Here is an 18,608-nt window from a genome sequence, read left to right on the forward strand (position 1 = left end):
GTTGGGGCAGGCTTACAGGTTCAGAGGTTCAGTCCATTATCATCAAGGTGGGAACATGGCAGCATCCAGGCAGGCATGGTACAGGAGGAGCTGAGAGTTCTACATCTTCATCTGAAGGCTGCTAGTGGAAGACTGACTTCCAGGCAGCTAGGATGAGGGTCTTAAGCCCACAACCATAAGGACACACCTACTACAACAAGGACACACCTACTCCTACAAGGTCACACCTACACCAATAAGGCTACACCTCCTAATAGTGCCACTTCCTGGGCTGAGCATATACAAACCATCACAGTCCATAACACAGGGTGCTTATAAGCCTTTATATTTTTGCCTGTGGCTACTCATTCAGAGTATTAGTTTATATATAAGGAAGGCATGGATATACATATATTGTTTTGAAACCTGGATCCCTGTAGTTTAGAGCCAGAGGCCACAGGCAGAAGGGACCCGACACACCAAGGAGAAGGGGCCAGCGATCCAGAGTGCACAAATCACACTTTACTGGAGACTTAGGGCACAGGGTGCCTTGAGTAGCAGCAAGGGAAAAGGATCCATACCTTTTCCATAAAACCCAAGCATGTCTCCATGCGGCGCTACAGAGGTTGGCCGTGGCCAGCAGGAATGCATTGTCCTTTCTCAAAATACCAGTTAAGAACAATCTGGGCATCAGTGGTTGGCACACCACGCTCTGCTGACTATCCTAACAACTTTGTTTGCCACAGGGCTTAGGATATCTGCCAGGGCTGCGCAGAAGGCAAACTGAGCCAAGCTGCCTGTTGCTGTGTGGAACTGCACCCCGAACCCCGCACATACCTAGAGCAAATCGGAAGCTGTGCTGCCCAAGCCGCACATTCCATTTTTGACCCTGGAAAAGGGTGTAGAAAAGTCAGGCTTCCTGAATCAAGTGGCTCATGTGATAAGGACCGTGTAGACTTTGTACAAAAGGATTCCTGGACAGCATGAAGGCATTTGAGGCCTATCGACAGACTGGGATCTTGGGTGTCTTGATTCATCCATTCTCAAACCTCTAAGTCCTTGCTTAGCAACAACCAAAGAGAAGTTGATCTATACTCATTTAGTACAAAACTTAGTTCTCTTGCTAAAGCAGAACTCGTGAGATGTTTTAATTGAGATCTCAAAGTTCAATTTATTTATGTGTAGGCAAGGTCTTACCATATGGTCCAGACTGGGCTAGAACTTGTACCATTTTGGTCTAAGTCTCCAAGAACTAGGGTTGCAGATGTTTGTCTACTACACCTGGCTTCCAAAGTCTTCTGTTTTCTAAGGAAGATTTATTGGACATGTTTGGGTGTACCTATGTGCGCGCGCGCGCGCGCGCGCGTGTGTGTGTGTGTGTGTGTGTGTGTGTGTGTGTGTGTGTGTGTGTGTGTCAGAGTCTAAACATGCAGGTGTGGCTAGCCTGAAACTCATTATATACAGCAGACTGGCCTATGCTTCTCAGTGCTGAGTTAATGCGTAGCTGATGGCAGAGTCATATGGACTTAAAGGCACAGATCAGAAGTTCTTAGAAGAGAAATAACCCAAACCAGACATGTTATTATACCCATACAAACAAAGACAAAAAAAGCATAGTTTTTGATTTGCTAAATTCAGCCATCACTTAAATATTGCCAAGCTTAAGTCTGAATACAAATAAATACCCGTTGGCTGAAGTAAATGCATCACTATGTAAATATTGAATGGTCTGGCCCACTCACAGCACACAATTCCTAGAAGAGAAGAAAAACGACTGTCCCTTCAGACAGAGGTGGGTGAAACTGATAAACTTTAATTACTCTGTGACAGGAGCTAATAAAGGGTTGTTGATATTGAAGGAACACTACTGGGCAGGATATAGATGTTTGCCAAGCATTCGTGACACCGTAAGTCCAACATCCAATGCCACCAGAAAGGGAGAGAGGAATGCACATTATTTTTGCCCTTGCATTAAAAATATTTTCTACTATCTAAAGTATTGGGGTTTTTTTGTGCTTAGATTCAAATAAGCCATGACTTTAAGTAAATTATGAATTTGTAACATCAGTCTATATGAATGGAAACCAAAAGGCAAAGCCCAGCTAGAAAGGAAGTTCAGCAGTTAAGAGCACACACTGCCCTGCAGAAAACCAGAGCTAGGTTCCCAGCACCTACATCATACAGATCATAACCACCTGTTGCTCAAGCACCAGGGGGTCTGATAGCCTCCTCTGACCTCTGCAGGTACCTGCACTCCTGTGCAAAACCCCATACCTCCACACACATGCATACACATAAGATAATTAGCACCACCACCACCACCACCACCACCATCATCATCATCATCCTTTACAATCATCATCATCATCATCATCATCCTTTACAGTCCCAGCAGAGGCAGGTAGGGGCTAGCCTAGCCTACATACACTAGAGCTACATAGTGAGACCTTGTCTCAAAGCAAACAAATGGCTGAGAATGGTGGTGGACTCCTTTAATCCCAACACTCAGAAGCAGGTGGGTCTCGGTGAGTTCAAGGCCAGCCTGCTCTACTCTGTATGGGGTTCCAAGTCAGTCAGGGATATATAGTGAGACCCTGTCTCAAAAACAAGATGGCAGCAGTGCCATTGAGTTTCAGAGCTCTAGGAGGACCCCAGGAGGTGGTGGCGCACACCCTTAATCCCAGCACTTGGGAGGCAGAGGCAGGCGGATTTCTGAGTTCAAGGCCAGCCTGGTCTACAGAATGAGTTCCAGGACAGCCAGGGCTACACAGAGAAACCCTGTCTCTGAAAAAAACAAACAAAAAACAAAAAACAAAACAAAAACACGATGGCGCTCCAATCTTAGTTAAATATGCTCCTGGCCTGCTCTGGGCCTTCACCCACTGCTGAGATAGACCAGAGAAAAACCTAAGAACTCAAGCCAGCAGCTTCAGCAAGGGACTGTGTGTACACACACACACACACAAACACACACACACAATATCCTGTCCCTTTCCCAGGGCAAGGACTTGGCTCTGGCAACTTTCCCTGTCTTTGTATCATCTTTCTCCTGTTTACTGGGCAGTTCTCTAAAATGTAAAAACCTGTGACTGTGACTGACTGAGGGGAGGCGGAGAGGCAAGAGAGAAATAGGGAGAGGGGAGAGAAAAGGGGAGAGGGGGGAGAGAGGGAAAGGAGAGACAGAGAGAAAAGAATAGAGAAATATATCTTAAGTCTTACAGACACATTGTGCCAGGTTTATATTCTCATCCAGTCTATGCATTCCCATAGTGGTGATTACCGCCACCATTTTACAAATGAAAGAGTAGATGGAGGAGGAGTCCGCTGACCACCAAGGTTGCGGAAGCAAACATGAGTCCACTCCGTTGTCCCCAAAGCCAGGAGTCTAGGAGTCACTTGGCCCACGCTGTAGCTTTGCCCCCCGTCCACACCACCAGTGGACGGGAAGCCACTAGGTAACCTGTGAGCTTGAGTTTCAGAGCTCTAGGAGGACCCTAGACCAGGGTCAGTCACGTGTCCAAGTCACATGCTCCAAGGCCAGGCTGCGTGGCCATAGGCTAGCTTTGTCTGCCTCTGGCTCCAGGCCACTTGCTTGCCTGGCTTTACGGCTGAGCTGGACTGTCAGCCCCCGTCCTTTGAGCCTTGGGGACCTCTGTTTAGGCAAACCCAGAATTTTTCCACTTTGCCATAGAAAAGAGCTTCAAGACAAGCCGCATGAAGTAGAGTTGAAGTTTATTAAAAGACACATTTTTTTTAAACATGGAATTTTAGCCTGGGAGCTTTACCAACTCAGCTGTGCCTCCAACACCTTTAGTGTCCAGTGACTATGAAGACCTCTGGGGTTTGGGGTTGTGTTGCTCAAAGAACAGAACATACAAGGCCCAAGAGAACTTCTTCTCATAGGCGAAATTGCAATGTATATGTATGAGTGTTATTGTTCAGACTTAGGAATGAGAGTAAAGGTTTTATATACAAAACCTGAGATAATAGGTTATTTCAGTTCTATGGAAACACAGTTTATTTATCGTCTTTGACATACCTGTCTCAGGAAAATACACATCTTCTCTGTAGGTAATTTTGGCTTTTTTAGTGATTCCCAGAGTTTCCTAATTCTGTCAGCAGGATACATTTTGCTTTCTATCCTGACTTGAGAATATCAAATCTCTTCAGCTATGGAATATCTGTATAGAATGTTTCTGATAAAGTGGGTAGTGTTACTTCTAGAGAAGAGACTTGGGAACACATTCTTCTCCTCCCCCCCCCCCCCCCGTGGGAACACATTCCCCTCCCCCTCCCCTCTCCCCCCCCTCCCCTCTCCCCTCCCCCCCTCTCTCCCTCTCCCTCTCTCTTTCTCTGTTTTGTTTTTCAAGACAGGGTTTCTCTGTGTAGCCCTGGCTGTCCTGGAACTCACTCTGTAGACCAGGCTGGCCTGGAACTCAGAAACCCCCCCTGCCTCTGCCTCCTGAGAGCTGGGATTAAAGGCGTGTGCCACCACACATGGTTTAAGCAAAATACTTTAAGAATGACTGTACTGGTTTGTTAACTCCACCCTGGCAGCAAAGATGGCCACCGTTCAGTTGGAAGGACGGGCTTTAATGTGCTGTCCTTGTCCAACAACAGCGACAAGTCTTTATGTTCTTGCAGAGCCTCAGTCTCACCATTTTCAGAGGGAAGGTGACAGGAGTGTGCCTTAGCTGCCCTGCTAGCACAGCCCCAGCCCCCAGGAACCTGCCGGCAAGGAGGAAGGCAAAGCTATCAGAAGGAGGCGGGGCCTGGGATCACTGTGCGGTGGCAGCGCTGGCTGCTGGGAATGCGTGTCCTGGAAAGACAGCAGCCAAGGAAGTGCACTTTAGGGGTGAGTAAGGACAAGGTGGTGCACTAGGCTCCGAAGCATTCGCTGGAGCCAGGTCAGCAATGCAGGCTGATGGCATGGGTGATAGCAGATGCTGGGCAGGGCGGCAGTGGCGCAGGCCTGGAATCCCAGCACTTGGGAGGCAGAGGCAGGCAGATTTGAGTTCAAGGCCAGCCTGGTCTGCATGAGTTCCAGGATAGCCAGGGCTACACAGAGAAACCCTGTCTTGAAAAATACAAAACAAAAAAACATAAATACATACATACATACATACATAACATACATACATACATAACTGATATTGGGAAGAAGGCAGAATTTTAAATTGAAGATTATAAGCATGACTGCCATTTCCTCTGGCCTCTGGTCTCCTGGAGAGGACAGAAAGCCCTGCACCCTCCCGGCTACTTCTCAGGGCGCACAGACCTGCTGGGGCTCCGTCTCATGCAGTCCTTGACACCAGGACAGGGCAGAGTCCCTCAAGTTACAGAAGACACTGTTGTGAATTGAAGGATACTCAGGTTTCCAGTTGGGCTCCAGACCGAAGGCCTGTCTAGAGACACTGTAATGATTGCACTAAAATTCATTAAAACATGGAAAACACTTTGGTCAAGATGAGAAAAATAATGTAGGGAAGGCGAGAAGGGCACAGAAATGGGGATAAAACTTTTAAGTCACGTGTGAGCTAGTTGAGAAGATAAAAATTTTCAGGAAACTACGAGGAGCTCCTTTCGGAAACAAAGCGTACAGGGGGGGGTTCAGGAGTGCCCTGGGACCCTTTGCTGTTTGTGCTGAAGGCGGCATTTCCTCATACAGCTCAGGCTGGCCTCTGCAGTGCGAATGTAGAGTTGTTGTTTGTTTCTAACACAGAGATATTATAAGAATACATTTCTACTTGAATCCCAGGTGTGGGATACGGGGCTGCTTCAGACTGTCCACAGCAGCTGACCATGACGCCCCTCGTGCACTGGCAGGGAGGGCCAGGACTTTGCCAGCTGCCGACAGTCTTTTGCCAGTGTGTGACACTTGGAATTCTAGGGATTTTTTAGAGGATGTATAAATGCTAGAGCCCCAAAAGAAAGGCTGGTTGGCTGGTGGTTGGATGCAGTTCGTTATGTAGTTATATGCAAAGAGAAGAAATTAGATATAGCGGCATCGAAGATCAAACTTGCCCCAAGGAACTCAAAGCCCCTAACCAGCATGAAGTAGTCTAAGGATGTTGTCGACCCCTTTTTCTCTCTCTCCTAGTGTTCTGGGGTTAAAAGGGTGGGAGAAGATGGCTGGAGAAGGGTGGAAGAAAAAGGAACCCATGAAGTAGCCAAAAGCCAGGTTACAGGCCTGGGCTTTGTGGAGACCCTGCAGCTGCCCTGTGAGCCTGGGCCATCCACTGGCCTCTCGGCAGAGTTCTTGTTCCAGACTTTCTACTGTTTATTGTAATGGAAGTTGGAAGCTGGAGCTCAGAGGGAGAGAGGGCAGGGCCTGAGTTTTACACACACACACACACACACACACACACACACCAGTAGTCTAACGCTTATTCTGAAGTGTTTAGAACACCAAGAGTCACTTTTTTTTTTTGTTTCCTTCTCCTGGGTTTTGATTTTTTCTGATTCATTTCCTCCTTCTTTCATCTTGGTATTAGTAGGAGGTGAGAGTCCCTCCCACCAGTGAGATCATCCCAGCCAGACCCCAAGGCCGGTGCTTATCTGCTGAATCAGAGGCCCTTTTCTTTCCCAGCAGTTGACAGTTTCCAGTGGGAGTCTGGGAGGGGGAGTAGAAGGGACCCGGCCAGCTCTGACCTCTCCCACATTTACCTGGCTCCTCTTCACAGCGCTGCCTTTTTCTGGGCCACCTTGGGCCTACATTCCGACTCCCAGCTGTGAAGGGGCAGTCCTTCCCCCCCCCCCCACCGGGCTGCTACTGGGCTGGGTGCAAACCGAGAGAGAGGGGCTGGGTTAAAAACTGAGCCTCCCCCTCCCCCAACACAGGACCATGGCTACTAAATGAGAAATAAAGGGAGAAATCTCTCTCCTCAAATCTCTTCCCTCATCCCCCAACTTCTCCCCATGCCTAACGCTTTCTGCTTCGTATCCGCCACACACCGGCATAGTAAAAAAACAGAGGAACCAAACTCTTAAAGAACAGGAAGGGTCACATTCAAATTACTGAGAAAGGCAATGTGAAAATGAATTCAGAGCCAACCCACCACGTCAGGGTTCAACCACGTCAGGTTTCATCCACGTTAACGACACAGTCTTAAACTTCGGCCATTATTCTTCCTAAAGCAAGAGAGCAAATGCTGTATCCTGTCATTTGCCCCAGAGGCCACCGGAAATGGCATCACCTCCCCAGACACTGCCTTGTGAAAGTGGCGGCACCCAGAGCTGAACTTATTTACCCCGAAGACAGAGCCTGGGCCATTCTGATATACAGCCAGGAAAGGAGTCTATCTAGGGAAGGATCTAGAATCAACAGAGGGACACCTTTTTTTTAAAAAGTCACCAGTGGTTTCAAGAAGTAAGTACTCCCCAGCGGTTTTCTTTCTTTCTTTTTTTTCTTTTGCTAATAGGTCTCTCTTAGCCCAGGCTGTCTTCCTCCTCCTCCTCCTCCTTCTCTTCCTCCTCCTCCTCCCTCCTGCATAACTGAGGAAGAATGAGATTCCAGAACTCAGCTTCCCATTTTCTTTTAAATATTACATTTAAATTTTCTGATCATCTTTTCTCAGATCTCCACGGTAAGGAAGTCACTGGGCAGGTGGGGGGTGGGGAACACCAGCTGCCAGACTTGGTGGCACCAAAGGACAAGCTGTTATGTGGTCTACAGTGGTAAACAATTAAATTTCTTTTAGAAAAAGAAAAAGAAAGAAAAGGTACAGTGAAACAGCCAAGGGGAGGAGGTGCCGTGTCTATTAATTGTCTGCAATCTTGTCTGTTGCGGTTGACCACAGAGGCTTGGCACCCCAACCCTGAGTTCCCTAAGGCTGTGACTGTGTGTGTGTGTGTTGGGGGGGGGGGTGCTCATTCCATCTACAACCTTGATTTTCCAAGGTGTAAATGAAGAAAATGAGAAGTACCTATTTCTTAGGCTTCTTAAAAGGAGCGAGTGGATAAGCAAGTTAAAACACTTAAACCTGAAACAATGTTACCAGATTGGTGTTGCTAACCATTTCACTGCAAGTAATAATGGTAATGAAGCTAGCTAACCCGGAGGGCTGGGAGCAGAACCAGATAAACCCCATTCCCTCTCTGTTTCCTTGTGGAAATAGGTCTCCCCCTGCCCCCCAGCAGAGAATAACCAGGAGGGAAACGGTATGCACATTTTTCTTTCTAGATAATTTTACTTCCGTCTTTTAATTTCAGCAAATATTTATAGCTGGGGCTAAAAGCTCAGGTTATATATTTTTTTAACCCAAAGAAAGGATACCTAAGCTCCAAGCTGATCTAATTCCTCCGAAGACTTGCTGTCAATAACAGGCCAGTTCTGGCTTTTGCCAGCTGAGCAATCTTGGGCGATTTGGCATAACCTCTGCGGGCCTCTGTTGATTTCTCTGTAAGTAGAAACGAAACTTTTCACCTGACTGGCCTGTGAGGAGCCACTGTGAATGCCCACTGTCAGGAAGCAGGCATTGGGCAGTGGATGGGCAAGCGAGGGCACATCCGAGGAGACCTTGAGACCAGTTGGGATGTGCAGGCAGGAGGAACCTGTGTTTGAGGACAGCCCGCAAGACAGGGCTAGCTAACTGCAGTAGCAGACCAAGTGTCGAGGAAGGAGACACCAGTCTGAAGGGCGAAGGAAGAATCTCTGACAAACCTGACTTTGGATGAGTAGATCTTAAACAGATCCGGTGTTTGATCCCAGGAGGACAGACATACACACACACACATACACACACACACACACACCAAAAATTAGTCGTGTAAACTATACTAAACTAGAAGTAAAGCTGAACACTGCTTAGCTTCTGAAAATGTTGCAAAATCCTAAGGCATATTTTCAATGTGCATGTGTGTCTACGTTACATATATAATAATAGAATGTATAGAATAACAATTTTATGTAATATATTAACATGCAATCCGTTACATAGTATATAATGTAGATGCACAGGTCTTGTCCAGCCATAGTCAGACCCTGTGTTGGGTCCCTAGCAAGTTCCCAAAAGTAGAAATAAATAGAAATAGTTGAGTTGAGCTATCATTGTAAGAATTCGGATGTTTCAGGAATAATGGAAACAGCCATTTATGAAACAAAAATGACTCGAGCCAGCCTTTGGGATGGGGTGACTCCCACCCAGTCATATTTCCATCCAGAAGTGAAGTTCTGAACACCAAAGGCAGGCAGGCTGTCATCTTTCCAGGCCACAACCAATATTTACCTTGAGGAAGACTGTCCAAAGGTCAGGAGGGAATTGTCTTAGGAACTGTTAGTTTGGCGAGAGGATAAAGAAACCCAGAGAATCTGGAAAGCTATTGTTATTCCTCCCTTCCCCCCCACTAAAGAACTTTACACACCTGAATGGCTGGAGCTCCGAACTCCCGGGTAGAGAAAAGGGTGGTTTAAAATGTGGCAGCCTCTCGCTGGCCATCAACTGTTAAGAAATCGCTGGTAATTTAGTAGACTGCGCTCCCCTCCAGGCCTGGAGGCCTAAAGCCGGCGGAGAGCAGATCTGGCCCGGAACTCCAGCTGGACCAAACCCCAGGGCGGAATCCCGGACCCTCCCTCTCAGCCTCATGGCTTTATTGCCTAACTCTGAGTTATCTGCATACAAATAGTATTGATAAGGTGAGGGGTGGTCCTTTGTCTTCCTCCTCCCGGGTCTAGGGAAGAGAAGCCATTTACAATCTGGCTGAGGCCAAAGCCAGAACTTAATTGGGGTGAAGTGGGGACTGCTGTAAGTCTTGAGGGTGATTGAGACCAAGGTGGAAGAGGGCTGGAGAACAGTTGAGAGGGCCTTGAGAACGAGCAACTTTGAGGGAGTCCCCAGGGAGAGAAGAGAGGCACGGCTAGGGCTCCAGGGGACGACCGGACCCAGCGGGGCCGGTGACACGGACGCAGGAGGGCGTTGCAGAAGTGCGGTCCACAGCAGCTGGGAAGGACGAGCATCGGCCTTTGAAAGGAAGCCAAGAAGCCAGTGGTGATTTACTGACAAACGTCTTCGGGTTTGATGCGATTGGGAGCCAAATTAAAGTCAAAGGAGGAGTGAGTAGGAGGAAGAGCGCCGGACACTGGCTGTGCAAGCAGCCCTTTAAAACTGTGGCTTTGAAGGCCAGGCGGTAGGACAGGCCTGGAGGTGGAGCCAGCGAAGTTACCTTTCTTTTTCCGAGCAGCGAGAAGTTAGAAGGGTGGGAGCTAACCTTAGGACTAGTGACTAGAATGCAGAGCGCAGGGTCAGCCCGAGGGAGGTAGCTTGAGATGTGGAGGCTCCCGGCGAGACTTGGCTGCTGACCCAACCCAGGAGGTACGTGTCTACCATTGCGCTCGGTGGGCAGGGGGACCCCGAGGTGGGGGTGGGGGCTTCGGGTCCTCGGGCTTTCTCTAGAGCCCGAGTGGGGCCAGCTTGCTGTGCTGGAGTTGAGAGAGGGCCCGGTGTCCCGCAGGCATGACTAGGCCTTTGACACACCGGGTCTCCTCTCATCCCTCTGTTACCGGAGGGAAAACCGAGGCTCGGAAAGATGAGTTTCCAAGCTGAGACCATTATGGCACTGGGGTTTCTTGGAGCATTTTCCTTCCCCTGTTAGACAGATTATAGGGAAGTTGAAGTAACGGAGACGGTGAGGTTAAAATTCGCATCGCTGTATGCGATTGAAATGAAATTCTCACGAATTGTTTAAAAGAGCCGATGGGAGCCGGACGGCGGTGTACACACAGTAAATCTCAGCCCTCGGGAGGCAGAGGCAGGAATTCTCCCCGAGTTCCAGGCCAGCCTGGTCTACAGAGCGAATTAGACCAGCCAGAGCTACACAGAGAAACCCTGCCTCGAAAAAAAAAACAAAAAGAGAGAAACTCCAGATTATCCAGAGATTATCTTTTTCTCTAAAAAGTGTCTGCATAGCAAGTGGTAGGGGTTTTCCATTTCATTCTTAAATTTATCGCGCACATTGTTTTATATAGCCCATATAAAAGGTCGTTTTTGTTTTGGTTTTTTTTGTTGCTTTTGATTTTCGAGATGGGACTTCACTGTGTAGCTTGGGCTATCCCGGAGCTCACTCTGTAGAGGGACATGCCTTGAGCTGCTTTAATAATTTGTAAGCATGATTGTTATTTTTCCAAAAGAATCGCTGTGTTGGGCGTTAGTGTGGAGGGATCGTAAGGCCACAGGCCTGGGTTCATCTCAGCTCCTGCCTAAGCAGGGCTTGAGATCACCTGGAAGCCACTTTGAAGGGCAGGCATCTTTTCGGTTCAAATTTCCTTTTATGTCACAAGTTAAATGTGCAGAGTGACAGCTGTCAAGACCTTGACACACGGTGGAAACTACATTTTTTACTGAACTAATTAAGCCAAAGGGCTGAGGCCTGGTCACTGGGTAGGTCCACCTTCTTTGTAACCACATTCTTCACAGGACTTTTATGTATTTGATGTGACCCTAAAACCACTTTTAAAATATTACTTCTACCACTTTTGGTGGATAGCAACTTACCCCAAATGTCTATCATGAATTCCCAGTTCAGAGTCCATGACTGCCCCTCCCCCAGAGTATCCGCACTTGGAAGGCAGGCTCTGTGGGCCACCCTAGGATCCATAATTATCTTAGTAGGCCTGCTCCAATCTAATGTAAGCCCATTACAGGCCATGTAAATTTTCACAAATTTAGTTCAACTTTAAGCTAATACCAGAACATAGGAAAGTCTGGTACAGGAGTCTCTTAGAAGTAACTATTTTCTTGTCTATGCATGCAGTACCTTCAAATTGAAGGAGATCTTAGAAAAGTCAAAAGTATTGATTTGAGATGGGCATGTTTAGATCTCAGCATTCAGGATGCAGAGGCAGGCAGGTCTCCCATGGTCGAGGCCAACCTGATCTAAACATCGAGTTCCAGGCTACAGAGGATGGATGGATGGATGGATGGGTGGGTGGGTGGGTGGGTGGGTAGATGGATGGATGGATGGATGAATGGATGAATGGATGAATGGGTGGATGGATGGATAATAAATGTGATTCTCCCAAATGCCTTTAAACAGAAAGGAGCTATTTTTAATCCTAGTATATTGTTACAGTATGTATTTAGTCAGATGCATGAAATTATTAGACTAGTTACATGTTTTTCCTGCAGGAAGCCCAGGCAGGCTGCATCCCTTTGTTAGGTATGTCTGTCTGATGTAAGACCTCTGTCCCATCTCCTGGGCAATTGGCCTAGTTCCTTGTCAGTCTTCCCAAACTAACCTAATTACTACAGAACATTGATTAATGAAAAATAAATGCTCTGGGTTTGGCTTGGGATAGCTATAAAGTAACAGTCAAAGATTTATAATTCATGCCTTAGGAAGCTACTGAAAAATTAATTATCCCCAAATTGAGAAATACAAGCAAATTCCTTGAAAGTCATTTTTTTTATAGCAGTGCCCATCCTTAATGCATATTCCTCCCACAATGTTACAGCCCCAGATCTTGCAGCAGAACAGAAAGTAATTAGGATTTGGGGAAGCGTGACACATTTTGAGAGTGGAGCTATAGGCAGACTCAACTGTCCTCCTACCCCTCTCCTCCGACCCCGCCCTTACCTCAGACAGCCTTGGGCCCTTGTGCGCTGGGCCCTCTGCAGGCCCAGCTCCCACCTTATCTGTCCTTGGCAGCCTTTTCTTATCTCTCTCTCCCCTGGAGGGGAGACGCCAACTCTTTTTAGTTTTTCTTTTTGGCACAGTCCATCCTTGGCGCCTTGTGCGGGAATTACAGGCATTTGACCGCCACACCGGCTGAGACAGCAGCTGACCCACTGTGTGTCTCCCTAAGTGAGTCGGGAAAATAGCTTCCAAAAGCTAATAAGGGAGTTCAGCGACTTCTAACCTGCCTGTATGCAAATCCCTTTTTTGTTTCAGTTATTATAAGTAAGAACCTGGAACTGGAAGCTACGGGTCTTCATTAACTGCCCAGATGATTCGCCCTTTCTGACTGTTCTGTCTGTCCGTCCACTCAAAGCAGCGGTTGGGTTCTGTGGTGTATTGAGTGCCGCCAGGGCAGCCTGCTCTTTCTCTTAGGGGCCGAGGGTGTCGGACTTCCCGTCTGGTTGTTGCCTCCTCCTCTGAGTTTTGGTTTCAGTTGCTCGCTGGAATGCTTTTTTCTCTCCTCCCTTTTTCTCCTCCTCACTATCAGCACCTTCTTCCCCCCAGGACAATGGAGAATTCTTGTAGACAGTTCTGCTTGACTTGGCCCTGAGCCTTGGGAGCAGCCTGTGGTCCAAGGTTCCCTGGTTAAGATACCAGGAGCCACACTTTCCCACAGCACGCCATGGGAAGTCACAACCCACGGCGTGCTGTCTTCCTGGGGTATGCTAATACCTGGTTTAATATTTGTCTCAAGCTTGAGAATGAATGATGAAATTATATTCATTCTTTCCAGCCCCATCCCCAGGTACACACAGCTGCCTACCCTGGGTAGTTAGTTGTTTATGAACAAAATGAGTAAATCTTAGTTCTGTCCTCTCTATAACCTTTTCTATAGAATAGGGACAGAGAGAATGGTGTTTTCAGCAGGTCACCCGAGAGCCATTCTGCGAGCATTCAGCATTATATTCAAAACCTCGCCTGCCGTGTTCTCCTTTGGGCGGCAGATGACGACGTTTCCCCTCTCTCTGCAGATGGCTAAGCTGGTGCTCTGTGGCTTTGCTCACTGAGGATCAATCACTAACTCATACTGAGGGGCTTCACCAGCATTGTTTGAAGTACATCCTGACTGGAGAGTTTGCTCAGGTTGAGAGCCCTGCTGTTCCGATCCCAGCACCCACCCACATCAGGCTGCTCACAACTGCCTGGAACTCCAGTTCCAGGGGATGTGACACTGGTCTCTGTCAGGACCTGAAGACTTAGGAGAATAAAGAGTACCCAACACGCAATCCCCACATCAAGTTGATGTGAGTCCTGTAGTCCTATTCACAGAGAGGCTAAGGAACTTAGTTGAAGTAAGCAGAGTGTCCCACCCCTAATGGTATCTTTGCTCCAAAGGAGTGTCCTCTAGTGTGTGTGTGTGTGTGTATGTGTGTGTGTGTGAGTGTGTGAGTGTGGTTTTGTCCGAGGCTGGCCTTGAACCCCTGAACCTCCTGATTGGTATTACAGGCTTGTTTGCACCACTGCCCCCGGCTTATATTGCCGTTATCAGTGAGGCTCCTTCCCCTACCTCCTTTTCCATTTCGGTATTTTGAGACAAGGTCTTACTATGTAGACCTGGCTGACCTAAGAGCTTGGGGTTATCCTCACGCCTCCAGGAGCTAGCATTACATAGTCCTATAATGTAATGCCACGCTCAGTTTATCAGTACTTGTGAGCTCAGAGGACAAATAATGTTTAACTCGGGTTTTTTTCTTTTCCCTTTTTTCTTTTCTTTCTCTTTGTTGTTGTTGTTCTTGTTTTTTGGGTTTTTTATTTGTTTACTTGCTTGTTTGTGTCTTTTGAGGCAGTGTCTCGAGTTCACCAGGCTGGCCTCAGACTCACTCTGTGACCCCAGATGACCCTGAACTTCTGATCTTCCTACCTCTCTACCTCCCAAGTGCTGAGAGTGCAGCTTCTGCCACCACGCCTGACTGTGTGGTAACGGGCTCAGTGTGTTCTCCGTGAGCACTGTCAGCTGAGCGGCCGCTGCAGCCCCCCCCCCCCCCCCCCCCCCCCCGTGGGCCTTACCTCATCCAACGCATCATTTGCTGCATCGCAATGATGCATGCGCCTTGTTGTTGAGCGTTCCTTTTGGATTTTTTTGAGATAGGGTCTCATTGTGTAGCCCTGGCTGCCCCCAGAGCTCACTAAGTAGACCAGGCTGGCCTCTAACTCACAGATACCTGCCTGTCTCTCCCAAGTGCTGGGAATAAAGGTGTACCACCCTCCCTGCAAAACTTTTTTCTCATTACATTATTTAAGTGAAAATGGGTAGACAAGACAGCGCTTGTACCTGTTCTATGCAACTCACTTTTCTCCTTATTTCCCAATTTATACTTGTGACCACTTAAAACCTCAAGCTGCCTAGCCTTATCATTTTAATTTGTTAGTTGGGTCCAGTTGTTCCTTTCCTTCAACGCCGACACTTGGGAGGCAGAGGCAGCTGATCTCTTTTGAGTTCTTTAAGGCCAGCCTGGTCTACATAGTGAATTCCAAGATAGTAGGGGCTACCTAGTAAGACCCAGTTTAAAAAAAGTTTCAGATGGAGAGGTGCATACTTCCAGTACCCAGAGGCCAAGATGGGAAGATTGAGAGTTCAAGGCCAGCCTAGAATATAAAGCAAAACCTTTCTCAGATTTACAATGCCATGCCAACTCTCCACCCGTGCCTGCGTAACATGCCTAGTTCTACGATTCCACAGGGATCCTACGTGGCAAGGTGAATGACGGTAACTTGCAGTTTTTTGTGAGTTTGGAGCCATGGCTGACCTGGAACTGGCTATGTAAGCGAGGCTGGCCTTTAACTCACAGAAATCCTCCTGCCTCTGCCTCTGCTGCCCTGGGATTAAAGGCATGCACCAACACACTTTAATGTTGAGATTTGGAAGCTGAGTCCCATGTCTATCTGATCTGTCTGCATAGGTCAAAACCTTTTCTGTACTTAGCCCCTGGGGACATGCAGGTTAGCCAGATTGACCGGAGAAAAGGAAAATTAAGTCTGGTATTTCCATGTGCCCCAACCCCAAAAAACACCACACTTGGGAGAAAGGTGAGACAGTGTACTTCATTAGTTTTCCCTTTGGTTGTACACAAAGAGGACTCAGCTCTCTCTCTCTCTCTCTATGTGTTGCCTACATCTCAAGGGCCTTTTAATTAATTGTAGGTGTGTGGGTGGCATTGCAGGGTGGTGTGTGCACACACGTGTGCACTCATGTGGATCTTCCTAGTTATTTATTTAGATGTGATATTTGTCTTTCTGTGCCAGGAGCCTGTCTTCCTCTTTGGGTCTCCACTCTTTCTTCCCATTCATTTGTTTATTGAGATAAGCTTTTCCCTATTGGGAAATAGGGAAATAGTAGCACTGGCCCGACTGGAACTCACTAGACATGGCTAGTCTTTGAGGGTTCTGCCTGCCTCAGCCTCCCAGATGCTAGGATTAGAGGCGGCCGCCATCAGGCACAGCCGGCTGCCTTATTTTTTGAGCCGGGTTCTCTTACTGAACCTGAAGCCTGTCATTTTGGCAAGGCAAGCTGACAGGTAAGGTGGGATCCGCTCGGCTGTGCGGAAATTTGAGTTCTTGATTTTATTCAGGGAACCATCTCCCCAGCCAAGTGCTTGAATCTTTTAAACATATTAAAGATGGTTTGAGCTTCAGGAAATGGTCATTTTGGAGGTGACAGGAAAATATATGGCCCATCAGAGAAGACAGAATCTAGACCTAAGCCACAGCATCTCCATGTTGATTTGTCTTACGTGGTTGCCGTGGTGCCTGCTTCCTGGCTGGCTGGAGCCTGGGCTTCCCAGAGCTGCCCAACAGTTAAATGAAACTGCAGATCTAGGAGGGCTTCCCTCTCCTCCTGCCCTCTTCCTTCCTCCTACCTCCTCCTTCCTGCCCTCAGGCTCGGCCTTCTGGAGCCTGCAGTGTCCCTCCCTCCTCCCCGTGGGGTGGGGTGGGGTGGGGCGGGGCGGCACCCTCAGGCTGCAGCTCCCTACTGTACTTCCCGGCTTCCTTCTTGCTTGCTGCTCTGCCTAAGGCCGAGTCCCTCCCAGCGCTCTCTCTTCTGTTCTAGCAGTTCCCAGACCCAGCTTGTGCAAAAGAGGGAGCTAAGAGGCACACCGCAGGCACCATGGTCCGCCTGTTGGCCTCCGAAGTACAGCAGCTACTCCACAACAAGTTTGTGGTCGTCCTTGGGGACTCTGTGCATAGGGCGGTGTACAAGGACCTGGTGCTCCTGCTGCAGAAGGATTGCCTGCTCACTAACAAGCAGCTCAGAACCAAGGGGGAGCGGAGCTTTGAAAAGGACCAGCTGATGATGGGAGGCGAGCTGGACACCCTGCACAACCGCACGGACTACCGCGAGGTGCGCGAGTTCTGCTCTGACCACCATCTTGTGCGCTTCTACTTCCTAACGCGCGTCTACTCCGAGTACATGGAGAGCGTCCTAGAGGAGCTGCAGTCTGGCAATCACGCCCCAGATGTGATCATTATGAACTCTTGCCTCTGGGACGTCTCCAGGTACGGGCGGAATTCCTTGAATAGCTACAGGCAGAACCTGGAGAACTTGTTCGGGCGCATGGACCAGGTGCTGCCCAAGTCGTGCCTGCTAGTGTGGAACACCGCTATGCCTTTGGGTGACAAGATCAAGGCGGCCTTCCTCCCACAGAAGTGTAAGGGCCAGTACCCCCGGATCTCGGTAGCCACCCTGAAAAAGAAAGTGACCCAAGCCAATTTCTATAGCCATGCGGAAGCAACGAAGCACTATTTCGATGTGCTGGACTTAAATTTCCACTTCCGTCAAGCCAGAAAGCACCTGCAGGGGGATGGCGTGCACTGGAATGAGCATGCGCACCGCAAGCTCTCCTACCTGCTGCTGGCCCACATGGCCGATGCATGGGGTGTGGAATTGCCACACCGAGACGCCTGGGAGCCTGGTTTTGAGGCATGGGAAGGTTCAGGCCAGGTAGAGGAAAGGGAGCCCCAGGGTCCTCAGGTGTTTGCCCCGTCTCCACCTTGTCCTTTTCCCAGGCCACCTCCCCTACTCCCATCCCCTGGCTTGCCCATAAGGCCTCCCCGGCCCCTACTAGGTTGTCCCCGGCCCCAGCCCCAGCCGATGCCCCCATTTCCACTCTATCCTCAAGTTTCCTATTTTTCCTCAGACCCTGTTTTCCCCTCAGATGAATTCTATATTCATTCAGAAGGCCCCTCACCCACCCACACTGGATATGCCTTTGAGGGCGACTTTAGCTTTTATCCCCAGCCACCTGTGCCCAACTTCCGCCCACCCTGTCATCAGCGTCAGGCCCCTGTAGTACATAGGGGCTTCCCAAGACATTTTGCTCGTGGCCCCTATATGTCTTGGAGAGATCGGCCCAGGCGACCACAAAAACATGCCCCCCAGTCAAGGCCGCAGTAGTAGCTGACTAAGCCTTACCAGTGACGTCTGTCTTCTTGTCTCGTTGTTGGTCTAATACAGTGACCTTGCTACCCTAAACCCAGCTAGTCCTGTCTGGGACTTCTCTTTGTTTATTGCTGTTAGAAACAGAGGCAGGGAAGAGCAGACTGGCCCACTCCTGCTGCCCGAGGCCGTCTCTTCCCCCTGAGTGACCAAGCAAGCTTCTTACTACCTCCCCTCGCTATTGTTGCCTTTTGTAAAAATAAAATTGAAATACAGAAATTGTTTCCAAAAGTGGTTCTGCCTGTTGTGTGTATGCATGTGGTGTGTATGGACCCTGCACGTGTGTGCGTGTTTGTGTTTAATGGCAGCAGCTGTCCTCGCCATTAAAACCATTCGCTCCCAGCAAGGGCTGTACGGATCAAGTGGGTGGTTTTGTTTTATTATTTTTCAAGACAGGGTTTCTCTGTGTGGCCCTGGCTGTCCTGGAACTCACTCTGTAGACCCGGCTGGCCTCTCTGAAATCCGCCTGCCTCTGCCTCCCAAGTGCTGGGATTAAAGGCGAGCGCCACCACCCGCCCGCCCT

The 18,608-nt window shown here is 48.7% G+C and overlaps 1 protein-coding gene across 8 annotated transcripts in view; it reads left to right on the plus strand.

Moving 5' to 3' along the window:
- Positions 1-18,316, plus strand: part of Pced1b (PC-esterase domain containing 1B) — a 129,015-nt gene extending 110,699 nt beyond the window's left edge. For 2 of the 8 annotated variants that reach the window (XM_052161715.1, XM_052161716.1), the window contains exons 5-6: positions 4,624-4,834; positions 16,703-18,316. In XM_052161715.1, the coding sequence (XP_052017675.1) occupies positions 4,790-4,834; positions 16,703-18,043 (1,386 nt within the window). In that variant the 5' untranslated portion in view covers positions 4,624-4,789 and the 3' untranslated portion in view covers positions 18,044-18,316. Of the gene's footprint in view, positions 1-4,623; positions 4,835-7,116; positions 7,349-11,938; positions 12,778-16,699 lie in introns of those variants that run through there. The other 6 variants (XM_052161717.1, XM_052161718.1, XM_052161719.1 and 3 more) reach the window with 6 other exon arrangements.
- Positions 18,317-18,608: the final 292 nt, after the last annotated feature.

Source organism: Apodemus sylvaticus, chromosome 17 (genome assembly GCF_947179515.1).
Source record: "Apodemus sylvaticus chromosome 17, mApoSyl1.1, whole genome shotgun sequence".
NCBI lineage: Eukaryota > Metazoa > Chordata > Mammalia > Rodentia > Muridae > Apodemus > Apodemus sylvaticus.